The sequence below is a fragment of the Scylla paramamosain genome, chromosome 26 (genome assembly GCF_035594125.1).
Source record: "Scylla paramamosain isolate STU-SP2022 chromosome 26, ASM3559412v1, whole genome shotgun sequence".
In the NCBI taxonomy this organism is placed as follows: domain Eukaryota; kingdom Metazoa; phylum Arthropoda; class Malacostraca; order Decapoda; family Portunidae; genus Scylla; species Scylla paramamosain.
In genome coordinates, this window is record NC_087176.1 from 18,291,116 (window position 1) to 18,304,090 (window position 12,975).

Sequence of the window (12,975 nt, forward strand, 5' to 3'; positions counted from 1 at the left end):
ATTTAAGAGTAAGAATGAGCTGAAGAACTACAGGCCAATTGCATTAGTGAATACAATAGGTAAAGTTTTCAGTGCAGTGTTGAATGAGAGACTGTGTAAATGGATTGAGAGAGCTGGAGTGCTGGGTGAAGAACAGAATGGTTTTCGTAGGGACAGGAGAGCTGAGGAAAATATGTTTGTGGTGAATGAAATGATTGAGAAGAAAAAGAAGGATGGGGGTAAATTGTACCTAGGTTTTTTGGATATAGAGAAAGCTTATGATAGAGTGAACAGAGAAATGTTAGGTAGAGTCTTAGAAAAGATTGGATTGAGTGCAAAGATAATTAACATAGTGCAAAGTATGTATGTGGACACAAGAGCTAGATACAGGCTAGGAGACATAGAAACAGACTGGGTGAAGAGTGAGAGAGGAGTTAGGCAGGGCTGTATATTGTCACCAACCCTTTTTAGCCTGTATACAGAGGAGCTAGCAGCCAGGATGAGAAGAATGAATGTAGGGGTAAGTGTGGGGAATGATAAAGTATGTGTGCTCCTTTATGCAGATGACGTAGTTGTTATGAGTGAATCGGCAGATGAGCTTCAAAGTTTGTTGGATGTAGTGGATGGCTATGGTAAAGACTTTGGAGTAAGGTTTAGCAGTGAGAAAAGCAAAGTAATGATTGTGAATAGGTCAGAGGATTAAAGTAATGTGGTATGGAGACTTGGAGAGAATGAGTTGAGACAGGTGCAAGAATACAAGTACTTAGGGATGTGGATGAGTCCTAGTAGGTGTGCAAAGGCAAAGAATGAAAAGATAAGTATGGTAAACCAGTGGGTAGGTCGATTGGGAAGCGCGGCAAGGATGAGAGCAAGTAAGTATGATGTGTTGTGAGAAGTGTGGAAGAGTGTGGCTGTGCCATGTATAATGTATGGTATGGATGTGATTGCATGGAATGGCCAGAATAGAGTAGCAAGGATGGCACTGAGTGCACCGAGGTGCACAGCAGTTGAAGTCTTGAGAGGTGACATGGGATGGAGCACCTTCAGAGAAAGACTGACAAAAGCCACACTTAGGTACAAGATTAGGCTTGAGAGAATGGATGATGCAAGAATAGCAAGGAAGGTGTACCTGTGGAATGAAAGTGGAAGCAAATGGAGGAAGAGATGCATGAGAATGACAGACAGGAATGGATTGCAAGTTGTGTGGGCGATAAGAATGGCTGGTAGGAATCAAAATGAGCGTGAATGGGTGGTAACAAGAGGAGGCAGAGTGGGAGCCGAATGAGATGTGAGAAAATGGAAGAATGAGATAGACAAAGAAGTTAAATGTGTGGGACTGAATGAATGGAAGAATGAAATGGAAAGAAAGAAGACCCTGGAATGGTACAAGGAGAAAGAGGCCCCGAGGTATGAAAGGTGGTATGATGGAAGCCTGGGCGGTGATCTTCTCTTCCGAGCGAGGGCACAGTGTATGGATGTGAATGCAAGGAGTCACAGGTGGTCTGAGTCCCGCAGCAAAGTGTGCCAGATGTGTGACATGGGAGAGGATGAGACGGTGGAACATGTGGTGCTGGAGTGTGCGAAGTATGCCAGAGACAGGATTGAGATGATGCAAGTGATACTGACTGAGTTAGGGCATGATAGGAATGAAAGAGTGGAGAAGACGGGAAAGGAGTGGATGGTGTTGTTGCTGGGACTGTGTAGAGAGGCGAATGAAAGGATGATTGAGGCGGTGAAAGAGTTTCTGGAGAGAATGTGGCGTGCCAGGTGTATGAACAATTAGGATAGAGGATGCTGTTCGTTTCTCTTTTTTTTTTTCCTCTTCTACAGGAGTTGCCGATCCAAAGGCCTGGCTCAGGACTGATCCCGTGCCACCAGTACCGTCAAGATCAAGATCAAGATAAGCTGGTTGTCGCTGGAACTGACGGCTAATAAACGAACATAGTTTTTGTGTGTACAATTGAATGACAGCACGTTGTGACGAGCTAGGAGCGATGAGGTGCACCTGAAAAGTCAGAAAAGTGGATAAATCAAGCGCGAGTGAAGTGCAGGTGACATTGGTCTTGTGCAGTGGGGAGCAATGGAAGGTGCCAGCGGAGTGGTAACTCTCCTGCCGCTGCTGCTGAGCCTGGCTACGACATCCTGGGCACAATTGTTGCACGATATTCCAACCAAACCGGCGGCAAGAATCGGTATGTGGGAAACTTAGGGTATTATGGAAATAACCTTAATTTACTAATTTTGAGTGACTTTATGGGCTGAATTTTTAAAAATCATGATCTTCACAACGAAGGGACAAGTAATGGACTTAATTTAGTCAAATCTAAGTAAATATTAAGGAGAGGCACGTGGCCTATTTCCTATATTTTTTTTGGCTCCTACCCCCTTCAGTGTTGGGGACCTGGTGGGAAAGCTGGGTTTTCAGGTGGGGAAAGCTAATATAGAGCCAAACACCGCCCCTTACTACCAAAAGTAAATAGGAAGCTGTTTACTATTGCTGTGGGCCTATTCTTATTTACTGGTTTAGTTGGGTTAGTTTACTTAGGTTTAGTTAGGTTAGGATGCTAGCAGCAAGAGCAAGTTCAAGAACATGGCAGCCATCACAACAACAACAGCAGCAGTAAAGTAAAGGACCAGACTAAAGAACCCCAGGATCACACTTACTGTGAGAAGACTGGGAGGAAGGAGTAGGCAGGGCTGGATGAAGGAGAGCAGGACTGTGAGGAGAGGCATCTGACCATTAGGCAGGCTGTGGGCTGTGCCAGTAGGGTGCAGGAGGAGAGCAGCAGCAGTAAGATCAAGAAGGCAGACCAGGATAGAAAGGATCATTACAGCAGAAGGAAGGAGAAGGACAGCAATTGGATGGAGCAGAGGGAAAATGCCAGACCAAGGACAGGAACATGAATGGGAGTACGACACCACTCCTGAAGGAAGATACAGGAGGGTAGAAGGCCAAAGCTGAGGACACAGGGGAAGGCAGGAGGGAGAGTATGGATATTTGGAGATAGTGTCATGAGGGGAGTAAGTAAAGAGATCTTGTTGTCAAAAGGTGGTTATAAGGTAATGGGCAAGAGTAGACCTGGGGCCAACATCAGGGTTATTTATGAGATAGTGAAGGAACACCTCAGGGAAATGGGACTTGAGGACTTGGTGGTGATCGAGGGAGGAGGGATGTGCAGCCCCATGAGGCAGGATGAGGGTTGAAAATTTGGCCAGGAAAGGAGATGGGTGAACAGGAGATACATAGGGAAGCTAGAAGAATGGGAGTGTGATGGACTGCAGTTGTGGGAAAAGATGAATTGGAGGCAGGTGTGGTCACTGGATAGCATCCACATGTCCAACATAGGGAAGATATAGGTAGCCTGGAATGTGATAGAGTGGGCCCAGCACTGGGAGGACACCCGGCAGGAATAGAAGGCACAGAAAGGAGGCTATTGATAGAAGAAGGGAGAGACTATGACGTGATAGGAGTAGGTGAGACAGGGTGGCATGACAGCATTGAGTGGAATGAAGGAGATTGGTTAGTCTTAGGCAGAGAGAGAAGAAAGGAGGAGGGATGGGGATGATTATGAGGGAAAAGGAAGGTAGGAGTGTGGAAGAAATCAAGATAACAAGGGAAATGGAAGGTAGACTAGGTCACAATGAGGGTGACATCCTAACAGTGAAGATCACAGAGCATGGGACTGAGTGGTGGGTGACTGGTATATATGGGAGTAGAGAGCCAGAGGAATGATGAGGATAACAGGAAACTTCATGAGGCAGTGACTAGCTTGAAAGAGAGAGTAGGATAAAATAAATGGGTTGTAATGGGTGATCTAAATGGACATATAGGATTAATGTAGGAAACAGTGAACTGAAATGGGCAGCTGATCTTAGATTTCACTGCCAACATGGGAATGAGGATCAAAAACTGTGAGTTAGAAAACCCTGTAACATGGAGAGATAGGAGAGGTGAGTCTGCAATAGATTGTATCATAGTAAATGAACAGGTAGAACAACAGGGATGTAGGATATGGAAAAATGAAGGAATAGATGTTTCAGATCACTTTTTCATAGGCATTATCATTGGGAAGACCGTTAGGAAGGAAGTGTGGAAAGAGAATTGGAACTTAAAGAATGCAGACTGGGTGAAGTACTGTAAAGAAATGGAAGAAATTATGGCAGGAGAGAGAGAAGAGGTGAAAAACAGATGAAAATAAATGAAGGAAAAGCCAGGAAGATGACAGGAATGATAATGAATGCAGTGAGTAGGATAGTCAATAAGTATGAGGGAGGCAGAAGTTTATGGAAGGGAATGACAATATCTTACTGCTTTTATGGGTCTGAAATTACCAACTACCAGGAGGGAGACTTAGTAAGATTAGAGGAGACCCAAAATATAGTAGGTAGGTGGGGGCTAGGTGTTCCATGCAACACAGCAGTAGAAGCTGTCAAAGGAGAGATGGGGTGGAGCACCGTCGGAGAGAGGATAATTAAAGGGAAGCGGAGCTTTTTGAAGAAGATAGAAGGACTTGATGAGGATAGGTGGATGAAACAGGTAGTGAGAGAAAACTCTGTTAGGTCTTCATGGAGGAGGAAAATGCATAAGTGGAAAAGGAGGGAAAATCTTGATGAGGATAGGTATGATGTAGTAGGATAGGACACAGAGAGGTGAGGAAAAGGATAGAAAAAGGTGGTTTAGTTAGATGGCAGGTAGGGATAGAAACAAAGTCTTGAGTCTTGGGTTGTTGAGGCTGCACCCCCTGCCTAAGAATTTGGATATGGGAGACAAAATTTCCTCATAACTGGTACAAGTGGAAGGAGAGACCTGAGGTGCTCCACTGGCATGTAGGAGATTGGGGTAGCAAGTTGTTAGTGAAGGCAAGGACAGGGATGCTGAAGGTGAAAGCTAGGAACAGGGATGAGCTGGGCCAGATATGTAACATGTGTAGAGGGGTGAAGGAGACTGTGGAACATTTCCTGGTTGAGTGTGTCAGGTATGAAGAGAGAGACAGGTTGATAGGAGAAGATGAGTGGAATAGGAGGAGGATGGTGGAGTCCTAACAGTGCTGGGTCAAGGGGCGGAGAGAGAGAAAAAGAGATGATAGTAAGGGTGATGAAAGAGTTCCTAGTACAGGTGTGGAGGAAATGTAATATGTTAGATGTATAGTTTTGTTCCCTGTGATGTGCTCGCCTATCAAACGATAAAAAGCAGAAGAGATCACAAGAAGAAGAAGAAGTAGTAGGCAGCTTCCTATTTATTTTTGGTGTTAAGAGATGGCATTTGGCTCTATTTTAGATTCCCCAGCTCAAAACTCCACCTTCCTACCAAGTCCCCAAGAATGTAGGGGGTAGGACCCGAAAAAAAAAAAAAATAGGTAATAGGACTGCGTGCCTCTTTTTAATATTTACCCAAAACCAACTTAGCCTAACTCTTGGGTAAAAATGCTAATATTATTTCAGTATTGTCTGAGACTTAATATTTCAGCTGGAATGATTCCTTGAGGGCAGAGTTGTTATCTGATTTTTTTTCTGTCCCTTATTTACACAATCATTCAACTTTGGAAATTTCTGTTTATGCCTTTTTTTGAGGAGGAAGCCTGTTTTTTTTTTTTTTTCAATCAGTCAGTAGCTTCCTGTTGACTTTTCTTTTGGTATTATTTTAGAATTACATCATCATATTCTGCAAAATTGGGAATGTGATTTTTGCATAACTTACTGGATTCTAAGGAACTATGTCTCTCTGAGTTTCCATGAGCTCAGCTCTTCCCCAGCAAGTGTGGGGATTTCTGGGAGTGTGGGGTTTTTGAGTGGCAGAGATGAAAGATGCTGATTTTTTAGTAAAACAAGGGATAGAATGGTTGGCAAGACAATTTTGGTCAGGTCATGCATACAATGTCAGGTTTTACTGATAAATATAGAATGTAAATGTGAATAAACATCCCTAGATACTGGCTTTTCCCCAAAAAATTCCCTAGACCAGATCCTAGGGTAATAACATTATCCTAGGATCATTAAGTTAGGTTAATATCCTTGGGGAGGTCCAGGGGGCACAGCCCCTGTTAGGTTAGGTTAGAATAGTATCCCTGAGGGGTTGTTGAGGGTGCACCCCCTGCCTAAGATTTTTGGATATGGGAGACAAAATTTCTTCATAAGTTTCATTTCATTTCATTTCATATACATATGTAGGGATTTTCCCTAGATATCTAAGAAAATCCCTAGCCATGTTTATGACTTCTAGGCCATATTTATCACCAAATTTTGCCACTTCGTCTCTCTCACCTGAATACCCTGCATTCCCACATAGGGATAGGGATAGGGGGATTATGGTGTTATTCTAAAAATTTACCTCACCTTCTTTAGTGATTTAAGTGTTGAATTAGCTAATGTTTGGTTAGAAGGTGTTCACTAGCTTTCAGGATTTTTTTTTCTAGTAAGTTTTCAAGTGTCTTTTAGTAGATTAATTGAGGTTTTGTCTCTCCAGGTCTGGATTGACAAACTTTTGTCTTTTTGATAACTTTGCATGCTATGTTTGTATTTGTTTTCTATATTTTTTTCTAGTAATTGATTGTTCTGATTTTTTTTGTGTGATGAACCCTGTTGCAAGTTGGTCTTGATTCATCTTCATTCTTTATCAGAGAGTGTTAAAGAACACAGTAGTGGGCAGTGATGTGAAGAAGAGGGTTGTAGAATAAAATGTAATTTAAAAAGAATGTGTGGCAAGTCTCATCATACAAAATGACCACAATATAAAAAAAATGGCACAAAAAGCTAATGTAGAAAATGATTGTATCATCTTTCAATAACCTAACACTATTCTATTCTATTCTATTCTATTCTATTCTATTCTATGGAATATCTGTCACAAAGGTTTACTTACTAAGATACAGGGTAGTCAGAATTTTATTGTCATCTTTTCTGTTTCTTGCTATCTCTTGGAACTGTACCTATTTTTGTTCACTAGTCAGATCAAGTAAAATATTTTTCCAGTTTTAAGATATTGACAACATAAAGGTGTGGGAGAAAATAGAAAATTTAATATATAGGGGCTGGCCACTTGCCCAGGGATGTAGAGGTCACCAGCATCAAGTAAATACACCTCATCCCAGCTTTACGATGTTCCACTATACAATATTTTGCTTATACAGTTACCTTTCATTACTACCCTTGGCTCATTATGTGATACTTTATGCTCTCCATTGCAGTCTATGATTGCCTTTTGTTAGTACCCTTAGCTTGCTGTGTTATGCTCACCATTACGAATGTCAATTTCAGCGCCACCAATTGGAGAGACCCCACACTAATGCTTCTGTTCTTCCCATGGTTTCACACCATTCATCTAACCTTGTGAATGCTTGAGTGAGTGATTGTGCTTCACCTACCCTTGTTTATTGTGCCAGGCCCTATCTAAGTGTGTAGCCATCTCTGCTAAATATCCTGCATCATCTTATGCTGTAAAAGGCTCCAAAAAAGTCCTGTAAAAGCCCAAGTATTAACACAAAGCTGAAGATCATCAACTGTAGCGATGGTGGTGAGGAGGCAAGCTCAATTGCCTGGACCCTCTGTTTGCCCCAGTTTTTTATGCTTTTGTATCTTTTATTGCTTCATTTATTTCCATAATAGGATATACATAACTTAATCTAATAGGATATATACAAATATATAGTGGAACCTTTGTTACTTAATGGCTCCCTTTTCGGACAAATCAGTTTATGAATAAAATTTTGAACTTGTAATTGCTTTGGTTACCATACCATAATTCAGATTTCGAACAAGCTGCACAGCAGCTTGCACACATGTGATCAGTGTGTGTGTCAGTCATGCCCCAGCCCTCACTCAGTGCACATCCTTTCCATACTGTTCTCTTTGTGAAGACATTTCTCTTGCTGTGCATTATTTCCAGTGCATATATTTTGTTATTCCATAAGCAACCATATGATCCAGAAAAGTTACTAGAAGTGGAAAAGGCAGTGATGAGTGGCAGTGGCAGTGGTGACACATTGTGTCCCCACTCTCTCCGAGGCTTGAGAAAAAACATTGGGAACTGTGTTTGTTGGGATAACAGCTAGAAGTCTCAAACCTGATCTCCAGTACTTTACTCACCCCAAGCTGATTATCATATCATTGGATTTTTGTGCTTGTATAATGAAAACAGTCCCTAATTTACTGATCTCATACCATTTGTCTCTCGTATATTGAATGCTCCTATAACATGACTTCCCTGTATGATTTTACACACAAAGAGCTATAATAAAAGTTTAAAAAAGCAAGGAAAATAGGCTGCTGCCTCTCTCTCAGGCATGCTAGCTACTGCGTCACCATGCTGTGTCCAGGTGTGTGTGTGTGTGTGTGTGTGTGTGTGTGTGTGTGTGTGTGTGTGTGTGTGTGTGTGTTTACCTAGTTTACCTAGTTGTGTTTTACAGGAAAAGAGCTATACTCGTGCTGTCCTGTCTCCATGTCAATAAGCATCCAGCTTAACTTTAAATTCATGAATATTTTTTGCTTGTACCACTGTTTCATCTAAGTTGTTCCATATTTCTATGCTTCTATTTGGGAAACCATATTTCTTGACATCCCTTCTACTCGCTGTTTTCTTCAATTTCACTCCATGTCCTCTTGTATCTCTTGAGTCCCACACAAATAAGTCTTCTTTGTCAACTTGATCCTTACCCTTTAAAGCTCTATATATAGCAATCAGGTCTCCTCTTTCTCTTCTCTTTTGTAATGATTGAAGCTTCAATCTCCTTAATCTTTCTTCATAGGTTAAATCTCTCAAACTTGGTACCAATTTGGTTGCAGCTCTTTGGATCCTTTCTATTTTCCTTATTTTCTTTTTATTATGGGGTGACCAAACAATTGTGGCATATTCCAGTTTTAGTCAAATCACATATTCCATCAACTTTTTCATCATCTCTTCATCCATATAAGCAAATGCCCCTTTCATCTTTCTTAGTAACTCATAAGTTTCCCCAACTATTTTGTTTACATGTTTTACTGGTGATAAATGATCACTTATTGTAATTCCCAAGTCTTTTCTTCTTTGGTTTTCTTAATTTCCACTTCTCCCATGGTGTAGGAACTTGTCAATCTTCTTTTGCTTTTTCCTGATTCCATCACCTTGCATTGCTTTGCATTGAATTCCATTTCCCATTTCTTACTCCACTTATATATCTTATTTAGATCTTTCTGTAATATTTCACAATCCATATTGTTTTCCACTCTTCAATAATTTTGTATCGTCTGCAAATAGACTTATATAACTGTCAACCTCATCCACCATATCGTTGACATACACCAGAAACATTACGGGGGCTAAGACTGTCCCCTGTGGTACTCCACTTGTAACTCTACACCATTCTGATTTTTCTCCCTTTATTACTGTTCTCGTTCCTCTATCCCTCAAGAAGTCTGTAATCCAATTCAATGTGTTTCCTTGCAAACCCCCTATATTTTGAATTTTCCATAGCAGTCTGGTGTGGTACCTTATCAAATGCTTTTTTTAGGTCTAAATAAACATGGTTTGCCCAACCCTCTCTCTCTCTTGAGTTATATCAATTGCTCTACTATAAGAGCTCACTAAATTCGTGACACAAGATCTTCCACTTCATAAACCAAATTGTCTGCAAGTCAATGTATGTGTTTCTTCTGAATATTCCATCCATCTGTTTTTAACTATTCTTTCTGCTATTTTTGCCACCACACTTATTAGGGACACTGTAATCTGTCCATGTATGGAGTATGCTTCACATGTCTGGGGGGTTCCACTCATACTGCTCTTCTAGACAGGGTGGAATCAAAAGCTTTTCGTCTCATCAACTCCTCTCCTCTAACTGACTGTCTTCAGTCTCTCTCTCACTGCCGCAATGTTGCATATCTAGCTGTCTTCTACCACTATTTTCATGCTAACTGCTCTTCTGATCTTGCTAACTGCATGCCTCCCCTCCTTCCGCGGCCTCGCTGCACAAGGCTTTCTTTCTCTCACCCCTATTCTGTCCACCTCTCTAACGCAAGAGTTAACCAGTATTCTCAATCATTCATCCCTTTCTCTGGTAAACTCTGGAACTCCCTGCCTGCTTCTGTATTTCCACCTTCCTACGACTTGAATTCCTTCAAGAGGGAGGTTTCAAGACACTTATCCACCAATTTTTGACCACTGCTTTGACCCTTTTATGGGACTGGCATTTCAGTGGGCATTTTTTTATTAGATTTTTGTTGCCCTTGGCCAGTATCCTTCCTACATGAAAAAAAAAAAAAAAAATTCAATGGATCTTCTTTATTACCTCCTTTAAAAATGGGCACAATATTGGCTCTCTTCCAGTCTAGAGGAATTTTTCCTTCCTTAAAAGAACATACTGTGGTATTGTGCATACCTTCTGCCAGTTGTTCACAACATTCCTTAAGTATCCATTTGGACACTCCATCTTGTCCTTGAGCCTTATTTACATCCAATTCTTTCATAATCTTTTTAATTTCACTTATGTCCACCTGTATCTCTCTCATCACATTGTCTTTGGTAAATACTGTGTGTGTGTGTGTGTGTGTGTGTGTGTGTGTGTGTGTGTGTGTGTGTGTGAGAGAGAGAGAGAGAGAGAGAGAGAGAGAGAGAGAGAGAGAGAGAGAGAGAGAGAGAGAGAGAGAGAGCGCAGCAGCAGCAGCAGTTGCAGCAGCAGCAACAACAGCAGAAGCAGCGGCAGCAGCAGCAACAAAAGCAGATACCACAGCGGCAGAAGCAGCTGTCGTAGCAGCAGCAACTACAACAGCAGCAGGGAACATTGCCCATGGGTATGTGAATACTACCAAGGCTGTTTTCACTCCTCTCTGAACTTTTGCGACAGGCTAGCTGATGAAAGGCAGCAGGAGTTGGTGCAGGCAGTGAGGCAGAGCAGCCAGGAGATCTTGCTTGCTCTGCATAGTGTGGCTAGGCAGCTGAGGGGGCCTGGACCCACCCTGATTCCTCATCATGGACTCCCAGCCTTCCAGTCCTACTGGCCCCTCATCCCATCTGCCCCAACTCTCCACTATGGTGGCATGCCGCATCACATCCTACCCATACAATTTGCCCAACAGCGAGCTGACAATAGTGTCAGCTAATATGAGAGGATTTCACACAAACATTGGTGAACTCACACACACTGTTATAACCAGACACAGGGCAGACATTGTGTTTGTGTGTGGAACCTTCCAGGACGTCAGTGTGCCACAGACCTATGCCCATGTGCGAGGGTACTCGCCGTGGCTGAGAAAAAACCATTCCATGCAGCAAAGGGACATGGCATTCTGTCATAAAGACACTGTGAATGTCCAGGTGGTGGAGCCTCCAGTGCCTGTGCCCAGGAAACTGAAGATACTGATGCTGAAGGTGACTAATAGTGACAGTAAAAGTGTGTTGCTTGTTGGCTGCTATTGTCCCAGTCCCCCTTGCAGGGGACAGCAGAGATAGATTTTTTGATAGCAAACCTGGATGCTATGATAACAGCCAGCCAGTGTGACAAAGTGGTGATAATGGAGGATTTGAACTAACACACTGTGCACAATGCCTTCAACATCTTACTGGTGGAGCATGACCTACAGAACTTCGCCATCTTCCCCACACACAGGTCTGGGTCATTCCTGGACTCGATGGTGATGAACCTCCTTGCCTACACTGTTCACTGCTCACTGCTGGACTTTGTGAGCACCTCAGACCATGTGGCTGTGCTCACCAAGCTCCACTTCTGCAGGCCATGTGAAGAGTGCACCACCTGCATCCTCTGGAAGTGGGAGGCTGCAAGCTGGGGAGCACTGCAAGCTGCTCTGAGGGGGGAGGGATTGGCAGGACTTGCTGCATGGTGACACTGACCTGCAGGCGAGGTGGCTCACCAAGATTCTCCACGCTCTTCAGGCCTGCTGTGTGCCACACTCCCAGTACAAAACAAAGGTTTCTGACCAACCTTGGTTTGGGCATGAGTGTCGCACTGCCTCTGACACCAAGTACCATGCCTGGCGAGCCTACAAGAGGCACCCAATAATGCAGAACAGGCGAAAGCATTGTGAGATGGCCCAGTGTATGAGGGACACTCAGGAGTGCACTGCAGAACAGTGAAGGGAGAACCTCAGGGGAAAACTGAGAGGTGGTCAAGTGGGGACAAAGAGGTGGTGGAGCCTTGTGAAGGAGCAGAAGTGTGACAAGCGAGTCACCACCATCTCTTCTCTCATGCAGGAGGATGGCAGCATGGCTCACACTGCACAGGACAAGGCAAACCTATTGGCCAAGCACTTTGCTGGAAAAATGTGCATCCTCAACCCTGAGAAAACTCCCACTCTCCCAGAAATAATAAAATACAAATTAGTGTTAGTCACAACAAGTGAAGCTGAGGTGAGGAAAGTACTGTTAAACCTGGACAAGGAAAAGGCTGTGGTGCCAGATAAAATCAGTCCCTGCCTGCTTTGACAGTATGTCAGTAAATTGGTGCACCCACTTGCCTCACTTTTCAATCAGTGTTTCCAGAATAGCAAGTGGCCAAAAATCTGGAAAACTAGCAGTGTTGTGCCAGTGTACAAAAAAAGTGATAAAAGTGACTCTAAAAATTACCTTTCTGTGTCCCTACTACTGGTGATGCATTACCTGCTTTGCACCAGGCAATTTGGCTTCAGGCAAGGCTGCTCAGCGGCTGACCTGCACCTGTTGCTGACAACTGACCTCAGTGCTGCCCTGGACCAAGGCAAGGCCACTGCTGTCATGACACTGGACATAGAGGGCACATCTGACTGGGTGTGGCATACAGCCCTGCTCAACAAACTCTGTGCTGCATGCATAAATGGGCCCCTCCTGTCACTCCTCAGTGACTACATGAGGGTGAGTATTGGAGGTTGAGAGTCAGAGGTGCAGCCTGTCAAAGCAGGTGTCCCTCAGGAGAGCTGCCTCAGCCCCCTGCTGTGGAATCTATATAAAAATGACCTGTTGCACCTCCTTCCCATTGCCAGGGCCTATGCAGATGATCTCATGCTGACCCACAGCTTCGGCTCAGGGGAGGAAGC

At 43.3% G+C, this 12,975-nt stretch overlaps 1 protein-coding gene across 1 annotated transcript in view; it reads left to right on the plus strand.

The window, feature by feature from the left end:
• The first annotated feature begins 1,827 nt into the window (after positions 1–1,827).
• Positions 1,828–12,975, plus strand: part of LOC135113774 (prenylcysteine oxidase 1-like) — a 210,812-nt gene continuing 199,664 nt past the window's right edge. Inside the window, exon 1 of the mRNA XM_064029358.1 lies at positions 1,828–2,171. Coding sequence (XP_063885428.1) covers positions 2,060–2,171 — 112 coding nt within the window. The 5' untranslated portion in view covers positions 1,828–2,059. The remainder of the gene's footprint in view (positions 2,172–12,975) is intronic.